This window comes from Lissotriton vulgaris, chromosome 11, assembly GCF_964263255.1.
Source record: "Lissotriton vulgaris chromosome 11, aLisVul1.2, whole genome shotgun sequence".
Taxonomy (NCBI): Eukaryota; Metazoa; Chordata; class Amphibia; order Caudata; family Salamandridae; genus Lissotriton; species Lissotriton vulgaris.
The window spans coordinates 209,354,352-209,375,650 of NC_141699.1; the positions used below are offsets into that span (position 1 = coordinate 209,354,352).

The window sequence follows — 21,299 nt, forward strand, 5'->3', positions numbered from 1 at the left end:
TCTTGTGGAGTGCCTTGTGTGCGTGGGTGAGGAGCTTGAAGGATAGCCTCTTGTTGACGGGGATCCAGTGCAGGTTTCTCAGGTGGGGCTGAAGTGGCCCTGGCGTGGTACGTCGAAAATCAGTCGTGCAGAGGCGTTTTGGATGAGTCGAGTCTGCTGCTGACAAGGGCCTGGGTGACTGTCTTTCTGTATCTGTCGGGATCCATCTTTAGATCTTGTGGAGCATGCAGAGGGTGTTGCAGTGTTACAGAAGGGGGACGAAGGAAAGGGTGGTACCCCTCGCCCCCCTGTGTTGCGTGTGTTGTCAGTACCATCATGCTCTTTTTTAAATCGTGTTTTTATTGTTTTCACTGATACAAAAAAGAAGACTTTTGCATCACAATGGACAAAAATACAATCATAATGGATCACAGTATCAACACTTCCAGCTTGACTGGGGAGCCACCTCCCCTTCTCAGAACAATGACAACATACATGTAAACCATGGCCACAGTGCCTTGGATCATCAGGGAGCTCCTCAGAATCTCATCTCCCATCATCACGGACGGCATCACCCCTTCTGCGCAACTGACCCCTCTGTGTCCTCACTCCTCTCTACCCCCTCCCAATGTGCGTCCTGCATGTTCACCTTTCTCACCTTTCCAGTCACCGTCAGTCCCAGTGCCCCCTCCTCTGCTTCCAGTAACGCCGCCCAGATCTCCAAAGCCTCTTTCACTCTGTCATCCATCGAAAATCAAATATGCATCTCCTCTGCCAGGGTCCATTCGACTACATCCTTACCTCACAGAGACACCGATGGAATGCGCTGCCCTACCTTAACATTGCTACTTGCAGCTCATCAAAGCCCAGTGCTAGCTGTAGAAACCTCTAACTTATCGCCGCTCCCCCGTGGGGTACCTGAACCATACATAGAAGACACTGTCCAGGGGCTTCCTCCAATGCAATGCTAGTCACCTTGATCCATCTCGCCATCACCGATGCCCAGTATGTGCTCACCATTGGACACATCCAGCCAATGCGCCGAAATGATGCACCAACCGCCCCACATCTTGGACAGTCCGCCGATCTATTAGCATGTAGTCTACTCAGCTTAATTGGTGTCAAATAGGTACAGGTACCTGTTTAAAATGGATCAATTTGAACTGGGGATTACAGGACACCCCACACACGAGCGCAAATGTCTCAGCCCACGGTTTGTCCGAGACAGGTTCCTCAAAAACATTCACCAAAACTTACCTGGCTTTTCAAATACCCTTGGCCCTGTTGCTTTTAAGCATGCCATAAAACAGTCACCATCCGCCCTCCATCTTCCACTGTCAAACAGTTGCAGTGGTTCTGATCTGCTCGGGGCTGACGGAAACGTGGGACAGATCTTCCTGAACGTACTGGCAATTTTAGCATATTTTAAAAAGTAACCTGCCACTACCTCAAACTCAACTTGTGCATCCTCAAACATAACAAACCGCTCTTCTGGATAGAAGTCCCCCAGCATCTCACAGCCCCCTTTCCACCGTTGAGCTAAGGACACAGTCTTGCTTATACTTTTAAAGGGCAACAATGACCAACTACTTAAATCTACTGCAAATGGTAGCCTCTTCAGGACCCTGCCAATCACTCGCTCCCAGATCGCCACACCAAGTGTGGAAAGTGTTATGGCATTCTCAACCCTAGCATCAACAACTCCAGCAGGGACACATTTCCACACGTTTCCCTCAGCAGCCATTTCTCCCAATTGCCCTCCTCGGTAACCTACTGCGCTGCGGTGATGCAGCTAGGAAGCATAATACAATTCGATGTCCGGGACGCTCATGCCCCACTCTTCTTGGTCCAGTTTAAGTGCTGCCTGCGCCACCCTGCTCCTCTTTCCCACCCACACTAGTGAGATCCACAAGCTATCTAGTGCCTTGAACGTACAATGGGCAATCGTAAGAATTGAATTCAGTACATAATATAGGTACAGAGGGAGAAAGACCATCTTTGCTACAGCAATCCAACCTGCCACTGATAACGGCTATGCATTCCAAAATGTCATTTATTGTCCATGTTGTGTTGCCTCTGTCCCTCCGCACCATACCCAATCATAATCCTCAGTATCAGAAGGCCTCAGTCTCCCATCAAAACCAATTCAGGTTCCATACTAATACGTAACACCCCCAGAGGGTATGGTAGTGTCTCATTCTTATTAATCTTGAGCCCAGCCACAGTTCCAAATTCATCTAGGTGGTTTATCAACAGCAGCACTAAATCCCTTGGAAGCCACAAATAATTCATCATCCGCATATATATCAAATGCCTGCCGTCCCCTATCTTTATACCATAATCCTGCAGGTCACTGCACAGCCTCACTACAAATGGTTCCATAGCCAATGCAAACAGTAGTGGGGTTAAGGGACAATCATGTTGCATACCCCTCTCTACCGCCCAGTCCTCTGACACCAACCCACTGCTAAGGAGCCGAGCCTGAGGCACACAATTGAGGAGCTTCACCCAGCCACTGAAACCCAGACCAAATCCCATGCGTCCCAACCCCTACAGCAGATATTCCCAGTAAAGCGTATTGAATGCTTTCATAATGTCCATTGATTCCTCATTGCTGCCCTCAACCAAATGCAACACATGAGCCAGCCTGCACAAGTTCTTGGCCATACTCTATCCCGGGATGGAGCCACATTGGTCCTCTAACACTAGGTATCCCCACCACCGCTCTGAGCCACTTTACAAGTATTTAACACAGCACCTTTGTGTCCACATTCAACATGGTCAGGGGCCTATAAGCCTCTGGATCCATAACATCCCTACCCAGTTTGGGTACCACACAAACAGCTTTCTCTCTTGGTGAAAAAGGTAACTCTCCGTACCTCAATGCCTCTCTGTAAACTTCAAACAATTGCGTTGTAAAAGTCTGATAAAATTCCACCAGTAAGTCATCTCCACCCGACATCTTCACCAATGTCCCCCACAATTACTCCAACATCAACTCCACCTCTAGCCCCTCGCTGTGATCTTTGGAGACCACCGTAAGATCCACCTGCGCCCGGCAGTCACCACAGCTACTCCACATGCTGTCCTGCTTATTCATCCCCTCCATGTGAGTCCTAAGCGCCCCATTAACCCCCACCTGCGTCGATGCCAAAGTACCATCAGACCTCCTCAGAGCCACCATGTGGAGTCCATTATCTTCTCACTTTAAGAGCCACACCAGGAGCATATTTGGCCTGTCTCCCTCTCTAAGCAGTCTCTGACGGAATACTTTATGTGAGAATTGGTCCAGCCGGTCCCATTTTTCCCTCAGTGCACGCATAGTTAGTCAATTCCACTCCCACCGTGGGATTCAGTGTCTCACAGCTCTGCCAACTCCCCTTTCAGTGTCTCCACCTCTGTAGTCAACTGTTGCCTAATACCGAAGACTTTACTAATACACTCCCCACCTGCATCTCCATTTTCACCACTTTCCACTCACTGACTAAAATACTCCGTCAGCCTTACCCCCACCAGAATGCTGATTAGATGTCAATCATCACACTCTATGAAGCCCAGAAGCAAGAATATCAGCCTTAAAAGAAGCAGTAGTAAATTCAATTGTTTTTTTAATAAGGGTTTGCATTGTTAAACACGATTAGAGAATAGCCATATTTTGCAGAATACTGCCTGAATGTTTTAACATCACGCTGACAAAAAAATTGGCATAATATGACACTTGTTAATTACATTTACATTATTGCATGCTACAAGTTAATTTATTTGATGACCATCACGTAATCTGGATCCTCACCCAATTTTCTTTTAAAGATAGCTCAATGTTGCCTGAAATGTTTAGATGGTTGCTTTAAATATAAATGTCTTTCACCCTAGTACGCAGATCGTGATAAATATTTCGCAATAGGTAAATCCGTTGTTACTTACGATGCCATCCAGTGGTCTGTAGAATGCAGTCAACGTGAAAATGATCATGGCAATGAGATATGAAACAACACTTATGTAGAAAGAAACTGCACCAAACTTCCTCCACTTGTCCCTTAGAAGTTCGTTAATCGGCTCCACAGCAAGCATCTCGTGCCGGTTCTGAAAGAAGCCATTTTGTAGCATGTTAGTCCCTTTCCACGCCACATACATTAATGTTTTAAATGAAACAACCAGCGTCACATTGCATTGGATTTTGCTTCTTTGCACTGGGAAGATAATTTGTATTCCTCATTTTTCACTTACAACTGGTGTGTCCATTTACTAGGTGTTGCCAGGTATCCTACTAGCTTTACAAGAGGCAGGAAAATGAGATATACTACCCACTTGCTGAGAAGCCAATTGACCACTAGACCAATCCAGGAATCTGTAGAAAGTATGTCCACTCCATGATCCCGATCAACAACCATCTGTGATGATGGAGCTGTGATCCACAGTCTTGCAGGTTGACCAGGAAGATATCACTGCGTCCTGCATCCGCAGTTGAAGAACAACAACGAATGAGCAGTCTGCAGACTGTCCTTTATCCCTGCATGTCGTAGGTTTCCTCATCTCTCAGTGCCCCTATAACTAGACAGATGAAGATGTATTATGTAGACCTTTCAGTTTCACACCAACCGCATTGAGCCTGGCAAGGGGGCAATGCAAACTGTCTTGTAACACAATTCCATAGCAATACAGAATCGCAGTCTCTAGTTGATTTTTATATACAGAAATGTTAAAAATATCACTGTTTTTCACAAGAAGTTGAGGTTCAACCATGGCTTAGGGCATCATTTGTGAAGTTGGGTGGTAGCAGTTAAAGCTTGCTGCTGCCAGCATACGCCGTCTTGGTGGTGTTTTACTACACTAGCCTACCTGGGGTCCTGGGAGGTGTTTACTGTAGGCATCTATGGTCACACTGCCGTTTCATCAATAGAAGGAAGCTGCCCTTTGAATGAGACCCCTTGCTCCCAGGAAGGATTGTCTGGATTTAGGAGCTGCTCATGGAGATCATTTCTAATGTGGTCCATGATTTTAAATTTCATGAAGTGTGACTCTGCCGCTGGGCAGTGCCTCCTCTCATGGGCTAGTATAGTATAGCATAGAAGTGAGCATACTAAGTAACGGGAACCATCCGAGGGTCAAGTTGGGTCGTTCATGTCCATGAGGCTTTTACTGTTTTGTGTTCTCCTGGGCGGATGGCTGTTCTAAGTCCACCATGCCCTGAAAGGAGCAGCGTGGCACTGTGCTCTTGCACATTCAACATCCTTGTGCATTTATTGGGACTGGCCTGCTCTGGACTAATGAGGTGCATGTATGCGGTCTGCATGTGCTCTGGTAGCTTCACACAAGCAGGAATTTGTATCTCAATTGTGTTTTTGTATCTATGAAGACATCTCTAATTCTTCTGTGTGTGCCCACACGCACAGTCCAGAAGATGCCTTCTGATGTGTAGGTGGAGCTGCTATTACCAGAGTTCCTATACTGGGAGTAGAGAAAAAAGGGTTAGTAAAAGAAAATATTCACCAGCATCCGTATAGGCACGGTTTCCTTCCTGGAACCAAGCTTAAAGTCAAACAATGAAGGTATGGAGTCTGTAGAATAAGAAGAACACATTTTGAAGATTATAACCTCTATGGTGTAAGTGAAATCAGGTGCTTATTTGCTGAAATATCCTGTGGACAGTCTCATCTTGTCCTGATTTTAGGTTCCTCAACAAGATGTGTTCACTCATTCACCCCATCCAAAAAGAATGAGAAGAGCAAGAGGAAAACTTGAACTCCTGCTCTGACGTAGTGCAAATATTTGCAGCTCAACTGGAATTGGAAGAAATAATGGGACAGAACAAGCAGATAAAAAAAATAGCATTAAAGTGCTGGCGGCTTGCTGTATGGTCTCTTTGCTCGAGGAAGCCATTGGTCGACAAAGAAGCTGTGCTAGCAGAGGATCAGCGCTGATGAGCAACCACTCTTCGCCTTTCCATGGTGGACGGCGCAGAGATGTACATCAAAGAAATGGGAATCCAGTTCAATGGAGAAGGTTGATCCCAGTGTCAGGCAAGAGAATGATTTTGCTATCCCCATATAACCAGCGAAGTCAATAACTCTGCGATGCATGGTCTGGAAACTATTGAAACAAAGAGGGAACAAACTTGATATGAACAAGGTGGGAACTTTCACCCCTAGCTCAGGACAGAGAACTAGCTCTCAATAACTGACTGGTAGGATGGGACTCAAAGAGTAAAGGTTTATCCACGCTCCTTGGAAGACTTCATATAAACAAGTGAAAATGTATGAATGATAGGTGTAGTAGCTGGAATGACTCAACGACAGAGATGCAGACTGATAGGAAAACAAAGATGTGGTGGGGCCACTAGAGATTTAAATGAAAACTAGACCACAGTCTGATGTGCAAATGTGTATAAAGATTGCCAGTTTTGTGCCACATCTTCAGTATACTAAGAGGGAAGAAGTGGATCATCTACAGAATTTGGTATGGCCTGCTATAGAACCAACACAAAATCTTTTAATAGTAAATTTAACTACAAAATTATGGCAGACACAGGCACAAAACGTTAACAGTAAAGAAAGAAAAAAAAGCTGTCGGGAAGGAGCAGGAAAGTGGAAGAGCACAGATTATGAGCCTCGGAGATCAAAATCAACATGGCAACGATAAACAATGAGGTTTACTTTTTGGGGCAGAAGATTTTACTCTTCCTTGATTTAGACTCTGAAGCCACATTGAGCTACAGGGCCCGAAGAGGTCTGTCCTGGAGCTCGAGGCACAGTCCAAGAAGCAAGTACATTATAATGAAGAGGTTGCTGCCGTCTCTGAAGTGGACAAGACAGACCAACTGTTGTAAACGTTGAAGTCTGAGACAATGTCATCTCTTGCATTAACTTAAGATAACCCGAAGACATGTTCTCTTGGGTGGTTCGCTTGCAGAGGGCTGCTTATTAAGTAGCAAAGAATAGTGGACAGATAGCATCATAATGCATTTGATGCTTTTCTTTTTGCTTCGGACGCCAAAGGCGAACAGTGTAGAAACTATTCTTGAAGTCATACATGACATATCATGTAGTAGAAAGAGTATTCTTAGAAAGCATAATGTACAATGTGCCCATATTAATTTATTCTGAATGTTATCCTCTTAGGTGCTGCGCCTATTCCAACGGCCGAAGGCACCACAACCTCAGGAGTGCTGCAGTCGGCCGTTGGACGTTCGAACCTCACCTGCGCAATGGAACGTTCAGCACTGGAGCTGGACGTTCCATAGCTGCTAAGAGGTTAAAGTCTGTGATTTAAGCTATCAAAGTCTACACAAAATAGAAACAAACAAAAAAGCCAATGGGTCTACATAGTACATTGTTTTTATTGTATGTACATTTTACTTTTGAAGCAAGTATCTGTTACACAGATGAATAGTAAGACAAGTGGACAAATGGATAAATACACATATGAGCAGAACGACATAGTGACCAACCAATGGCTTGATTCACAGACCAGAGGCAGAATACAGACCAATGGATGGACACACCAATTGAAACACAGCAGACAACAAACTAAGGGACTGATAAAAGATGGTTGGACAAAGTTGATGGATAGACAAACTCACAGATAGGACGATAAACAAATGGCAGACCTATCAAAAAATGGACAGAGAGACAGAAAATATACCACTAGACAGTTGGACAGATCAATAGACCATCAAACAGATCAGAGCAAAAAGAACATTAGATGAACAGAATGCAGAACAATGTCATACACTCACCCCAGTACAGAGATCCAATCCATCATACTTTTGCTCCCCATGCATTCCAATTTGAACACAGCCATATGCAAATCAGTCTTGACCATGCACCCAATGGGAACAGTCCAGCCCGAATTGACAGGCCAGGTCCTCCCTGGACTGGAAATAAGCATCCTAGGACCGGTGTCGGAGTTTCACCCCTCAGCCAGGCTAGCTTGACTACAGTGGCATGGAGAGCACAGGACCCACTTCTGGGCATTTTCAAGCTATCCTAGCTGATGAGGGGTGAAACCCCAAAACCGGTCCTCAGATGCTGGTTTCTTGGCAGTTCAGTTTGGAATGTTCCCATGAGACACAGAGTCAAGACTGATTTGAATATGGCCAGGTCTAAACTGGGGTGGCATGGTGATCAAAAGAATGATGGATTTAACCCAGATCTCTTGACTGGTTATGAAAGTTTTGATTTGTTCTGCATTCCGTCCATCAATTGCATGTCTTCTGCTTTCTCGCCCTAAGTGCTCCTGTTATGCCCAGACGTGGGTCCAGGGCTCACTGCGCCACTGGATTCAAGCTATCCTGGCTGATGAGGGGTGAAACCCCGAAACCGGTCCTAGGATGCTTGTTTCCAGTCCAGGGAGGACTTGGCTTGGCAGTTCGGGCTGGACTGTTCCCATGAGGCACAGGGTCAGGACTGATTTACATATGGCCAGGTCTAAACTTGGGTGACATGGTGAGCAAAAGAATAATGGATTTAACCCAGATCTCTTGACTAGGGGTGAATGTTTTGATTTGTTCTGCATTCCGTCCATCAATTGTGTGTCTTTTGATCAAACAGATAAGAAGCAGGATAAAGACACACACAGAGAAGTGAGCTAATGAACTGCAAAAACCTGACCAGTTCAATTAGTTTTATTGTGAATGTCGCTTGAACATTGCACAGATCGGAACTGTAGGAGAAACAGCTGTACCATTACTGTTTCCCTTGTACCGCAGTCCAAGGAAGTTGCCTTCCTCAAAGTGGTTTGAACAGAAGCCAAACTTTTAGTTGCATCTTTTGTGCCCTTAGCACTAAAAGGGACGGGAACATCGCCATTACCATCAGGAGGCCTTGATATACTACCACTGAGGCTGTGAGAAAAGGAAAGAGAAGCGAGCCCGCGCACGCGGAGGGCTCCGTGTCCTGTTAAATCATGGCCTCGCGAGGGATTGCGCTTCATAAAAAGCGTCTAGGAAGAAGATGAAACTGGCAGCCCTATGTAATTGTTCCCAATGTCAAGATGAATACACTTCGGGGGCAGATACTGCGTTTCCTTGATGGTCTGTGGTTCTTCAGTTCTGTCCTGGAGCACAGGGCTTTCTGGTAATCAGCAGAGGAACATTCAGTGCTAAATCGTCTCTTTTCATGAACAGGTTACAATGACCTTCTGGGAAGGGAAAAGCTGCAGTTCTCAAACATGCACTGAGTCTGTGGATAATGAGTCTTTCAGTATATTACCAAAAAGAGCTAACATGCATGTACCGAAAGCTATATTTTTATTCCAGTCCTGTGAAAGCAAGAGATTATTAATGCTTGCCACCTTCATAAGTCACGGTGAGGCACAATGCAGATAAATGATGAAAGACACTTTCAATTACATTGGAGTTCTCACATGATTTCAACTCACATGGCTCACAGTGATGCTGGGTATCAAAAATGTGTCTAAGCCACGGTCCACAATGATGAGTTAATACTTAGGGCCAGATGTAGGTCGGCAAATACCGGTCGGTAACGGCCGATTTCGGCCGTTACCGACCGGTATTTACAAATGGAGATGTAGGGGCCTTAAAATGTACAGAATCGGTATATTTACTGAATCGGTAAAGTTACCGATTCGGTAAAATACAGATTCTGTCAATTTACTGAATCAGTAAATCTATATGTCGGTGGCACAGAAAACAGTGCCACAGGCCCTTACCGATTCGTTATTTACCATATAATTCTAATGCATGGTAAATAACGAATACCTGTGTACATGCACATCTGTGCATGTATACCTGTGCCATGTGGCACACAGACATGCCCTAAGGGCATGTATGTGTGTCACATGGCACACAAGTCAAAATCAGGGGTGCAACAGGGTGTCAAAGTGACACCCTGTCACCCTTGCAAAATCTGTAATTTTACCGAATCGGTACTTACCGATTCGGTAATTGACATTGATTCCTATGGGCCTACAGGCCCATAGGAATCAATGGCAATTCCGTATGCAGTAATCATACAGATTCTGCAAAAATTACCGAAATATTACCTACATCTGCTTTACCGAATCTAGAATACCGAATCGGTAAAATTCGGTATTCTAGAGTTGGTAAATCAGATTTATCTACATCTGGGCCCTAATATTCAATCTATAGGGTCACGGTCAACTGCTTGCTGAAGATGGTTACAAGCTGCAAACTTGGTAAACCTAGCTACAGGCTTGCTCACCTTCAATGATGAAATGACACGATTTTGTTTTAGGTTTAAAAGAAATAAAATGTTTTCATTTCCAGTCGATTTCACAATCATAAAAACCTGTGCTTTGCCTTCACAGTGTGGTATAGGAGTCTGTAAGGGGAGAAGCAGCATCACCAGCTACCTAAGCACGTGATTCCCATACCTCCTTCTGTTTTGAGTCCTCCAGCGTCCACTATCCCTTTGTCTAAACCTCATCTGCATTGTATTCCCCTCCCACTATCGTACATCACTCTGTTGCTTTGTGCAAGTAAAGAATGCACATTTTGCTATCCACTGTGATACGGGCCACCTCCCTTTGTTTCCGGTTTCCTTCAGCTCTGGCCAAAGCAAGGTGCGCCAGAGTGTACCATGTTGGCTTGCTAGGAAGACATTACAATTGTTACTGGGTCCTGTGTTCGATGGATTGAGCCCTGTTGACATCAAGCATTGCTGTTAGACGCGGGGAAGGAATATGTAAATATCTCCAGCTGGGTCAGTTTGGGCTGGGTCATTTGCCGGCTATCGGCATCTGCGGCATTGAGTTATTGGTTGGGAGGCCTTCGTAGAATGACAAGGGAGTTTTGCTCCAGACTTCGGCAGCTGTTCTGCCTCATCTATCTCCAACAGAACTGGTTGCAGGAAGTAAAAATTGATGACAATCTCTTCACCAATTGTGGTTAGCCACGGAATCCCCCAGGGGTCCGTCTTGCCCAACCTTGTTCGACCTATACATCAAAGCACTCGGAGTCCTTCTTAAGAAGTCAGGGATCTTCTATCACCAATATTCCGATGAGATGCAGCTGTATCCAACGGTCCCCTAAAAAAACGATATCTTACAGCTCTTAACCACCGTAAACTCGGTTCATCCTGGCTGACCTCTTATTACCTACAGCTAAACCATTCTTTAACTGAATTATCTCCCCTTCGAGATCAACAACTCTGCTGCAATCCTGCACTTCGTTTTAATTGTGCTTTAAAGGTGGTTTTATTACTGTGTTATATCTGTGCTGTGACCCCCCTGCGCTTGTAGCGCTTTAGCCCCCTTCTCACCCTCTCCCTTCTAGCACCGGACCTGCTCTCGGCTGAGTGTTGACGCCGGGGGCAGGCTCCGGTTTTTGGCCGCCATCTTGGGTAGGGTTGGGCTTCCTGACGCGATTTGCAGCGTCATAAAAGGGACGAGAGGGCGAGTGCAGGTAATTTCTGACTCTGCACGCTTTCCCCCTCCTGAGGCAGAAGCCGGGAGGTCTCTAGCCTTTCCCCTTTATTGTACTCGATTTTAAAACTGTTACTCGCTTTTTTGCACTTCGTTTTAATTGTGCTTTAAAGGTGGTTTTATTACTGTGTTATATCTGTGCTGTGACCCCCCTGCGCTTGTAGCGCTTTAGCCCCCTTCTCACCCTCTCCCTTCTAGCACCGGACCTGCTCTCGGCTGAGTGTTGACGCCTAGGGCAGGCTCCGGTTTTTGGCCGCCATCTTGGGTAGGGTTGGGCTTCCTGACGCGATTTGCAGCGTCATAAAAACGGGCAGGGATGACTCCGCGCAGCGGACGCGATCAGCGGGCGCGCCGGATCTGCGCCGAAGTCGTGCCAGAGTCCTGCCCGTCTGCGCCCGTCCGCGACACGGCAGCGGACGGCACGGCGGCAGGCTCTGGCCATAGGCTCACTTACTCTGCAGCGGATCTATTATCGTTTAATCACAATACCGCCTCTTGTCGGTATGTCTTTCCTGGCCGATTCAAGGGTAAAAGTTGCTGCCCAGGCTGTGGTTGGTTCCCTAACATTTACCGGGCCTCTGAGAGTTTCCGTCCACTTCCGCCCAAACAGTTTAAGTGCTTACTGCTTAACACTCGTTCTTTACATAGGCACGCTTTAGACATCTTCGAGCTACTTACCTCGGAGAAACCTCTCTGTCTCTTGCTCACGGAAACTTGGCTCTGCGAGTCGTCGAATCCTGACATCGCGGCTGCTTTTCCGCCAGATTATATCGTCTATAGACAGGATAGGACAGTGGGAAAAGGTGGTGGTGTTGCTCTTGCAGTTTTAAGATCTTTTGCCTGCACAATTATTCCATCCTTGCCTATACCTGGCTGCGAATCCCTCGCCTTTTCCATTGCACTCTCCCCGCATCAATCCTTTTCTGGGCTTCTTGTCTATAGACCTCCGGGTCAGCGGGGTTCTTTCTTTGATGACCTGCAATCTGCTATCACTGCTTTTTGCCTGAAGGTGGAAAACTGTATAGTGTTAGGAGATTTTAACATCCATATGGACGTTGAGTCGGACAGTGAAACGATTAAAATCAAGGACATCACTGTTCCTCTCGGTCTAACTCCTTACATCTCAAGCGCGACTCATGATAAGGGTCACACGCTTGATCAAGTGTTCTCCACCTTTCCTCTTATTATGTCCCAGCCCACCCCTGTTCTCTGGTCTGACCACTCTCTGATCAGTTTTTTAATTCAGGGTAAAAGTAAATCATCTTATACTAACTCAGACCACCTTAGGCATCCTAGAAGACCGTTGCATAAAATTACCCCCGAGAATCTTGCTCAAGCGTTTCAGGACTATCCCTGTACACTATCTGGCCATCTGGAGAGGGATCTTGACGCCTTCCAGGAATGGCTAACTGAAAGGCTCGATGATCTTGCTCCTCTTTCAATCCCCCCTTCATCTGTTAAGCGCTGCTCGGCTCCTTGGTTTTCGAAGTCACTTGCTTTGGCACGCCGTAATTGTAAGTTAGCCGAAAGGCTCTGGCGGAAGCATTATGACCAAGAAGCTAAGTCTGCCTATAAACTATCTATTAAATCTTACCATTCTGACATTCTTGAGGCCAAAAAGAACTATTTTGCAGATAGAATTGAGTCTGCATCAAATTCCAGTAAAGAAATCTTTACCATTGTTAAAGAGTTTATCTCTCCCAAATCCAGCATAGCTCAGCATAAGTTCTCAGAACCTTGGGTAAAGGAGCTGGCCATCTTTTTCAATACAAAAATCAAACTAATTCAAGAATATTTTCCCCCAGCTACCCCTAATGCATCATTGTACGATTCCAATCTGACGTCTTTATCTCCCGATTCTAGCCCCATTCTATCGGAGTTTCCTCCTTTATTGGAATCTAATTCCCTGGATCTTTTACTCAGGATTAAATCGGGCTCCCCGCTTGACCCGTGTCCGGCGAGCTTTTTAGCCAGGAACGCCAACATTTTGAATTCCTTAATCTCCCCTATCCTGAATCTTTCTTTGTCCTGTGGCATGGTTCCACCAGCCTGGAAGAAGGCTATGGTTGTCCCCCTTCTAAAAAAAACAGGCCTCGATCCAGAGATACATGCAAACTACAGGCCCATATCTCTCCTGCCCAGTCTGGCTAAGATCGTCGAGAAGCACGTCCATTCTGTGCTTTCTTCCTTTCTTGAAGACCATGGGTTACTCCATTCTACCCAATCTGGCTTCCGCTCCAACTTGAGCACTGAGACCGCTCTTTTGGAAGTTAACGAAGCCATTAAGGAAGTGCTCGACGCAGGTGGAAGAGCAATGCTGGTGTTGTTGGATTTGTCGGCGGCCTTCGACACCGTCCCGCATGAGGCCCTCTTGAGAAGACTTCACGAGATCGGTCTCAGAGGGACGGTGTTGAGCTGGCTGAGATCTTACCTAGCGGGTCGTCGACAAGTGGTCTGGGCCCCCCCGTACTCCGCCGAGGTGCCGCCTATGGACGTCGGAGTCCCACAAGGGTCGGTGCTGAGCCCGACCCTTTTTAACATCTTCATGACTCCTTTGGCGGTACTGGCGGAGTCAATGGGTGCCCAGATCATATCTTACGCTGACGACACCCAGCTCCTCTTCACCTGCAAGAAGGGCATGGAGTTCGACGGAGAGAGCATCCGTGGTTGCCTTGGGGCTGTCTTCAACTGGTTTCAGGGAAGCAGCCTCAAGTGCAACCCAGATAAATCTGAGGTGCTCTTCTTCGGCTGTCAGGCAGAACCACCTTGGCAGGAATGGTGGCCGGTTTGCATGTCCCCCCCTTCCTCCTCATCCTTGGTCGCTAAAAACCTCGGGGTTAAAATTGATAACACCCTTGCCTTGAAAACACAGATCACAGGCCTTACGGGTACCTGTTTTGGTCTATTAAAAATGATGCGCAAATTCCTTCCTTTGCTCCCTTTGGCCCACCAGGCTTGACTATTCAAATATCCTCTACTTGGGACTGCCAGACTATCTCTTGCACAAACTCCAGGTTGTCCAGAATTCTGCGGCAAGAGCCATCTTCGGCCTACCCCGGCATGCCAGATCATCTGAGTTGCTTTCCTCCCTGCACTGGCTTCCTATTAAGAAGCGTATCATATTCAAAGCACTTACTCTGGCCCATAAGGCACTCCATCGGGTAGGGGCCTCATACATTCAGAAACGGATTTCTTTCTACAAGCCCACCAGATCTCTCCGGTCGGAAAATTTTGGCCTGGCAATTGTACCTCCTATTAAGAAAGTCAGAATAGGTGGACGTTCTTTTAAATATCTCGCCCCCACATTATGGAACTCCCTTCCCGTTGATCTCCGCCATACTCCCAATTTGTTTGCCTTCAGAAAGGCCTTGAAAACCTGGCTTTTTCATTAGTAACTCTGCTTTGTTTCTGTTGTCCTTCTCCTTTTTTCAGTAATGGGTCAGAAAGCGCCGGGACACTCCTTGGAGTAGCCGTGCGCTATATAAGTCACCCATTAACATAACATAACATAACAAGGATGCACACAGTATCCCCAACAGTAAAATAACCATTGGTGACAGTGCCAAGCCTCTGGTAGTCATCCTAGACAAAAGACTCTACCTACATTCTCAAATGGGTACCATGGCCAAAAACACTCATTACCAACTACTGCTTCTGCAGGGAATATGCCGCTACATCTCAGAATAAGATGTTAAATCTCTTGCTCATACACTGTTGCGCTCCAGAATAGCCTACTGTAATGCACTCCTGACTGGTCTTCCCAAAACCCATCTCACCCCCTGAAGCCAATTCTACACTCAGCAGCACAGTTCATCTACAGGGCAAAAAGAAATGACCACAAAGCCCCATGCTGATCACTCTCCGATGGTTGTCAGTAGGAGCAAGTACTCTACATCACCATAAAGCCCTGCACATATCCACTCCATGTTTCCTGGCGGACAAACTCAAGCAATCAGGTGGCTCCAGACCATTGCGAAACACAAAAGCAATGCAAAAGATATATTTGTACTGTACACACCCGGCCGCGTCTTGCATTCCAGTAATTCCCAGATGCTGCAGGTGCCAAAAGTGAAGAGAGCCAGACAAGGAGGCCGGGCTCTCTCTCTCAAAGGCCCAGTTCTGTGGAATTTCCTGCCTGCACAGTTGAGACATACCACCAATCTTCTTTCTTTTAGAAAGAAATTAAAAACATATCTTTTTACTCAGGCCTAGTAATTCCCCTACCATACTGCAGTATCGTCCTTGTCTGTCAACACAACACCACAACGGATGCAAAAGCGCGGAGATACCCCTTCGGGGCTGATTCCGGCGCTCTACAAATACATAAATAAATAAAATAAATAAAACATAGCTACAAAGAAGTAGTTGGTTAAGGATGAAGCAAGCGGTTTCCTGCTACAGAAACTAGGGAAAGAACAGAAGGCAGGAGCTTTGCTTTCTTTGCCCACATCACAAGTTTATAGAAGAGAGGGGAAGTGACCGCCCAAGATGTTTCCTTGGCACAAGGAATTTAAGGCAGGCCTTCCAAACTGTATTGTATATCATTACTGTGCATCAGCTGTGCCCAGAGAAAACGGAGTACTGTCCTCGAGGGTTGGTCTTACCTCCTGGCACAGTGGCAACCCTACTCCACTGCCTACTCTGTGGCCTGCACTCATTTGTCCTTTTTTTCCAAAAAAGGATGTTGCAGACAGATGAGCTTCAATGGGGCAAACATCACAGATGCTTGACCCGGGCGTTTGGTTTTCCTTTTCAATCAATAGTGCCAGTGTGGATGAATCTGTACACTTTGCCAACCATGGGTATGTTAGGGGGCATGGATATCCCAAACACCAGTCACCTTTATCCTAGGTCAACATGCTTGGATGATGGTGAACGCCACCTACACAACTCAAATCACCAGTATAGAGAGCACCAGGCAAAGCATTAGTCCACATATCGTGGCTATGTTAAGAGATGCTTCACACCTGATTACACCACAGGTATGTCACGGCAAAATCTCAGACTGGCTCTAGAAATCAAATGAGATGAGATGAGGTGCATCATGACCCACAAGGTACAGTGCAGCCTGACACTGCAGAGAGGTTAGAGGCCTAGTCTGGAAAATGCCTAGCTTCATTTAAAGATTTTTTTTTTTTAGGGGTGGGAAGGGGAGTTTTTTTATAGCGTGAACTCGACCCAAAGGTATCAGAGCGCTCTACATGGACACCAGTTGCGTTCTAGACGGACACATTGGCACGTTCATTTTGTTAGGCACGGGGAGATTAACCCCTCCCCTGCTGATGACGGAACTGCTCCATCATCAGCCGCGGTGGCGCTGTGCTGATGACGGAGCGGTTCCGTCATGGCCCGTCCGACGCTCCGGCGCGGAATCCGCGCCTGCCCTGAGCGTTCTATTGAGCGGGCGGGGCCATGACGGAACCGCTCCGTCATAAGCACAGCGCAACCGACGCTGGTGACGGAGCAGTTCCGTCACCAGAATGCGCCTGCCGCATTTCCGCCCCGCCCCCTTAGCACTGCGGCAGAATAGCCGCCGCAGTGAAGGGGTTAAATAATTTGCCCAGAATCACAGATGTTCCCCAGCTTCGAGGTCGAGCGCTCTAGCCATTAGGCCACGTCCTCTTGGAGCTGTTGCCCAGCTGATTAAAGACAGCTTCACTGCAAGCGTTGACATTCCTCCTGTTTAGCATTTCTAAAGGTACATTTTTTTTTAAAGTTATGTTTTGCAGGTCTCTTTTCATGCTACATCTCCCTCTTCCAATGCACCAGGTAAGCAGATGCCGACCACTCAATGGAATCCCATCACAGCCCCCACTGACGTGCAGAGCTGCAGGAGGGACATGCCTCTAGGCAGCCTGACACATCCTGCCAGGTTGGCCGAGTCTTCCCAGTCCATCGGTGGCTAATGTCCTACTGGTTTTCGCGGAATTGTATCAAAAAACAAAAATACCACTGTTGCAGTTGTTCTGTATGGTAATCTATTCTCAGTCTATGGTGTTTGTCCATGGTGCATTATACAAATACTACATTCATACTGGGCACAGTGTTTTCACTCCAACGTAAACTTCTGTTGACAAAAAGCAGACATGATATTAAACTAGAACTCATCCACACCCTTACCTCTATCTTACTGTTGTACACCAAAATCTCGAGGACAGACACCTCCTCTCCACAGGTGTCCAACGAAGAGAGATCATACAGAGAAGAGTAAACTGGACCATAGGCCCAATCGCGGAACTTTCGCGACAAATGTCGAGCATCCTCGTCCTTTATCTCCCGGCGTATGATATGCTGAAATACCTGCATCAAAAAGAAAACCATGTTACTCTACACATATGATCAGGTATGCAGCTTCCACGTTACAAACTTGTATAAGAAAGTGTCATGTATATTAGGGAGGTGGGGTGCTAGGTGGTCCATTTGAGGAGTGGAGGAGGAGGGAATGTGGCTTTGTGGTCTAGAATTGATGTGCTGAGCTGTTGCAGGCGCAGACTGCCAGAAGTAGTTCACAGGGACATTCCTGTCCAGCGCTGGAGGCAGGTTTCTATGGCCAAGCAGCATCATGTTTCATCACAAAGAGGGTCAGTGTGATCCAGTGTCATAAAAGTCATTTGACAGGTGACTCAGTATGGAGTTTAAAAACGGACTTTTTGAGAAAAAAACGTACATAATATAACAAACGATCAACTTTCTTGTTATCTAGTTTATCTGTTTGGCAGCACTGACAAATGATTGATTTTGTTCCTTATTTGTACGGAGCACAGATGCCAATTGGCGCGCTTGGTTCGAACCTCCTGTCTATAAAATGAATAGGACTTTCCAGGAACACTTAATGCAGTTCTGGGGAGCATGTCGTCCAATGAAGATGCTGGTTAGCTTGCAGGGGATGGGGGAGATTGCTCGATATGCTGATGCTTCTAAAAAAAGACAGGGATGACCCAGCCACCTTTCAGGCTCCACTAATGTGTGCCTGAGTATCGAAGCACATTACCTGCTCATTGAACGAACTGGATTCTCTGTAAAAACTAAAATTCACCTTGTGACCAGTCCACCTCTGAAAACTGGACCACAATAAAAGATGAACCTACGACACAGTTAACATCGAAAAAGCATTCACATGATCAGACATATTTCACCCGATATGGTAGAAACACTAGGTACCAGATGAAAAAACAAAGGTTGGTAATTGTTTAGTTGTGTGATTTTTCTGTTGCTCTTGGAGAATGGTAGGTGTGGGGGGGCGGACAAGCTCGCAAGAGGAATACGCCAATTTCTGTTTAAAAGGGAATAATTAAGTTCACCTGAGCAAGGCCATGAGGTTTCTCAAAGACTCCAATGCCCACATGCATCAAAGTCAATTGCATTCGCAAACGGTGCGAATCGCAATTTTCGGCCGTTTGCGAATGCAATTGACTAATTTGGAATGCATCATGCCTTTCGCAATTTTTGGAATCTAAATTTCTAAAATTGCGATTGCATTGAAGAAATCGCAATTTGAGATTTCTTAAATGCAATGCATGATTATTTTTAAATTGCGAATTTGCTATTTGGAAGGGGTAAATTAGCATGAAGTTAAACTTCATGCTAATTTACCGAAAACTTTCAAACATGCACTAGTTGCATATTTGAAAGTTTTAATTTACACACACACATGTCCTTGGGTCGTGTGTGTGTGTTAATTGTACTCAAAGTTAAATTTCAGGGGTGCAGGGAGGGGTTCTTTGGACCCCCCTGCACCCTTGAAATTGCATTCACATTTTGCGATTCGCAAAATGAAATTCGCAAAATGTCAATGCCTTCCCATTCATTCCTAAGGGCCTTTTGGCCCATAGGAATCAATGGGAAGGGTTTCCTTAATTGCGATTCGCAAATTGGGAATGGCAATTAAGGAAAAATGCCGAATCGCAATAATACATGCACATTTTTCATGCATTGCCATTTGCGATTTCTAAATTGTGATTCCTTAATTTTCGCAATTTAGGAATCGCAAACGGCAACAATGATGAATGTGGCCGCAAGAAACTAACACTCATTTTTTTCAGATTTCACCTCAATACTACTGCTTAGTGGCGCCTTGAGATGGGTTTATTGATATTTTCTCAAAACTACGGTCTACACATCTTCATGGAAAGAACTACCTTGTTGCACACTACCCACAACCCTGGCTCACTTCCAATATCCACTCCCTTAAGACACAAATACATTTACTCCACCAAAGATGGCAGAAATCCAGAATCCATGAACACTGGGAGAAATACACATTGGCAGTCAATACAATTACAATTATTCTACATATTGACGAAGATTTCTCCTTTCATAACCTCACCAACTCCTTATAAAGTCATGCACAATGTTTAGCCTCTACCATTTTCTCCTTCCTGTTTCCACGTAGACAGTCCACTGGCAAGTGTGTTTTAAATGGAATATATCCTCGTTTAAATTGTATTTGGGTATTTGATTTGATGTTGTATTTTAAGGGCTAAATGCATCTACTTTTTGTTTCCTTAAAACAAATGTGGGAAATTGTTTGAAGGAGAATCTATTTAGGGTAAAACCTAATATTTGAAACTTATATTTAAGTGTGGTCCAATATAGATCAATGGAGACGATATCTGAGTTAAATTTTCAAGTTAACCATGATGTAAGCAAGTTCTGTGTTAAAGTTTTTGTGTGTAAATTTATTGTGAGTCTTTATCCTGATATTCAGGGTTTAAATTCTAAAGCTCCAAAGATGGGTGGAGACACTGTGGGGGCAATTGGAGCTCTGGTGCCTGGCCTCAAGATGGGGGCTGGCGCTACCATCCAGTGCTAGCAGGAGTGAGGCTGTGGCCCCATGGGGGTGGGGGAGGACAGCGGTGACCTGAAGGGCCGGTGACTGTGTCCTCCCTTGCTCCGATTAGAGACAGAATGCGCAGCAGCGATAGCGCAGATAAGAGGTTTTCATCTCAGGACCAGCTCAGCTCTTCTCTCTGGAAAGGTCTTTCTCTAAGTGTGTAGAATAACATGCAGTTCTGCAATATTAAAGCACGCGACTTTCAGTAGTGCAGCTGTGTGTCGTGGTATGTCTAGGTGTGAGGGACAGATTAGAACAGTATAACAAGGGGCTTTGTTTATCAACCTTGTACATTGTGTGCAGATTAAATCCAAGAACAGCAGAGAACGCGAAAAGCAGACAGTTCTCATGTGAAAGGCAAAAACAAAATCTTGCTAAATAAATGCATGCAGTAACATGCGCAAAAGCAGCCTCATGGCAGCGAAGCTCATGCTAACTTAGCAATGTCGACAATGAACCCACCATCCATACAACAAGGTCACCTGCTTTTAAAACCTATATCACCCTCCTAGAAAGGTTTACTATCCGTTCACCTTAAATGGATCCCCCACTTAAATGCCTGGCTTCACCTGCATATTTGATATCTGTATAATTAATTAATAAGAAAATTGATGCCTATTTCACTTTAACCCACCGCCCACAGCTAACACTAGCCTGACAAAGGCATAACGTTAAATGCATAACATGCATGCCAATACTATTGATTCAGGTGGTAGACTTGTGCTTTTTAAAGGACAAAACACAGCTTTTCTTTCGTCTTCCACTAAAAAGGTCTTTCACTTTAATGCAATCTAAGGGTGAAATGACATTCCCTGATTTGTTTCGAAATATACCTCTTCTCTGTATCCAAATATGGTCACGGAAGCATAATATGTAAGTACCTAAAGGGATTATATGTTTTACTAATCACACTTCACTGTCTCACCTTTACCCCATGTACCCTCCCAAACGGATAATGTTTTGTTTTTCCATCTGTTTCTATCAGTAGCTTTTCAGTCTGAAAGGGTACTCCAATAAATAAACTTCAAATTTTATCTTCCGTATTTATGAACTCCCTCCTCGCTTCACTTGGCAATGGCAACTA

General features: G+C 45.6%; 1 protein-coding gene across 3 annotated transcripts in view; it reads right to left on the reverse strand.

Moving 5' to 3' along the window:
- The window catches only part of TRPV4 (transient receptor potential cation channel subfamily V member 4), a 619,663-nt gene that overhangs the window by 154,966 nt on the left and 443,398 nt on the right, over positions 1-21,299 (reverse strand). For all 3 annotated transcript variants that reach the window (XM_086943119.1, XM_086943118.1, XM_086943117.1), the window contains exons 7-8: positions 17,503-17,682; positions 3,904-4,062 (exon numbers count right to left, since the gene is read on the reverse strand). In XM_086943119.1, the coding sequence (XP_086799245.1) occupies positions 3,904-4,062; positions 17,503-17,682 (339 nt within the window). The remainder of the gene's footprint in view (positions 1-3,903; positions 4,063-17,502; positions 17,683-21,299) is intronic.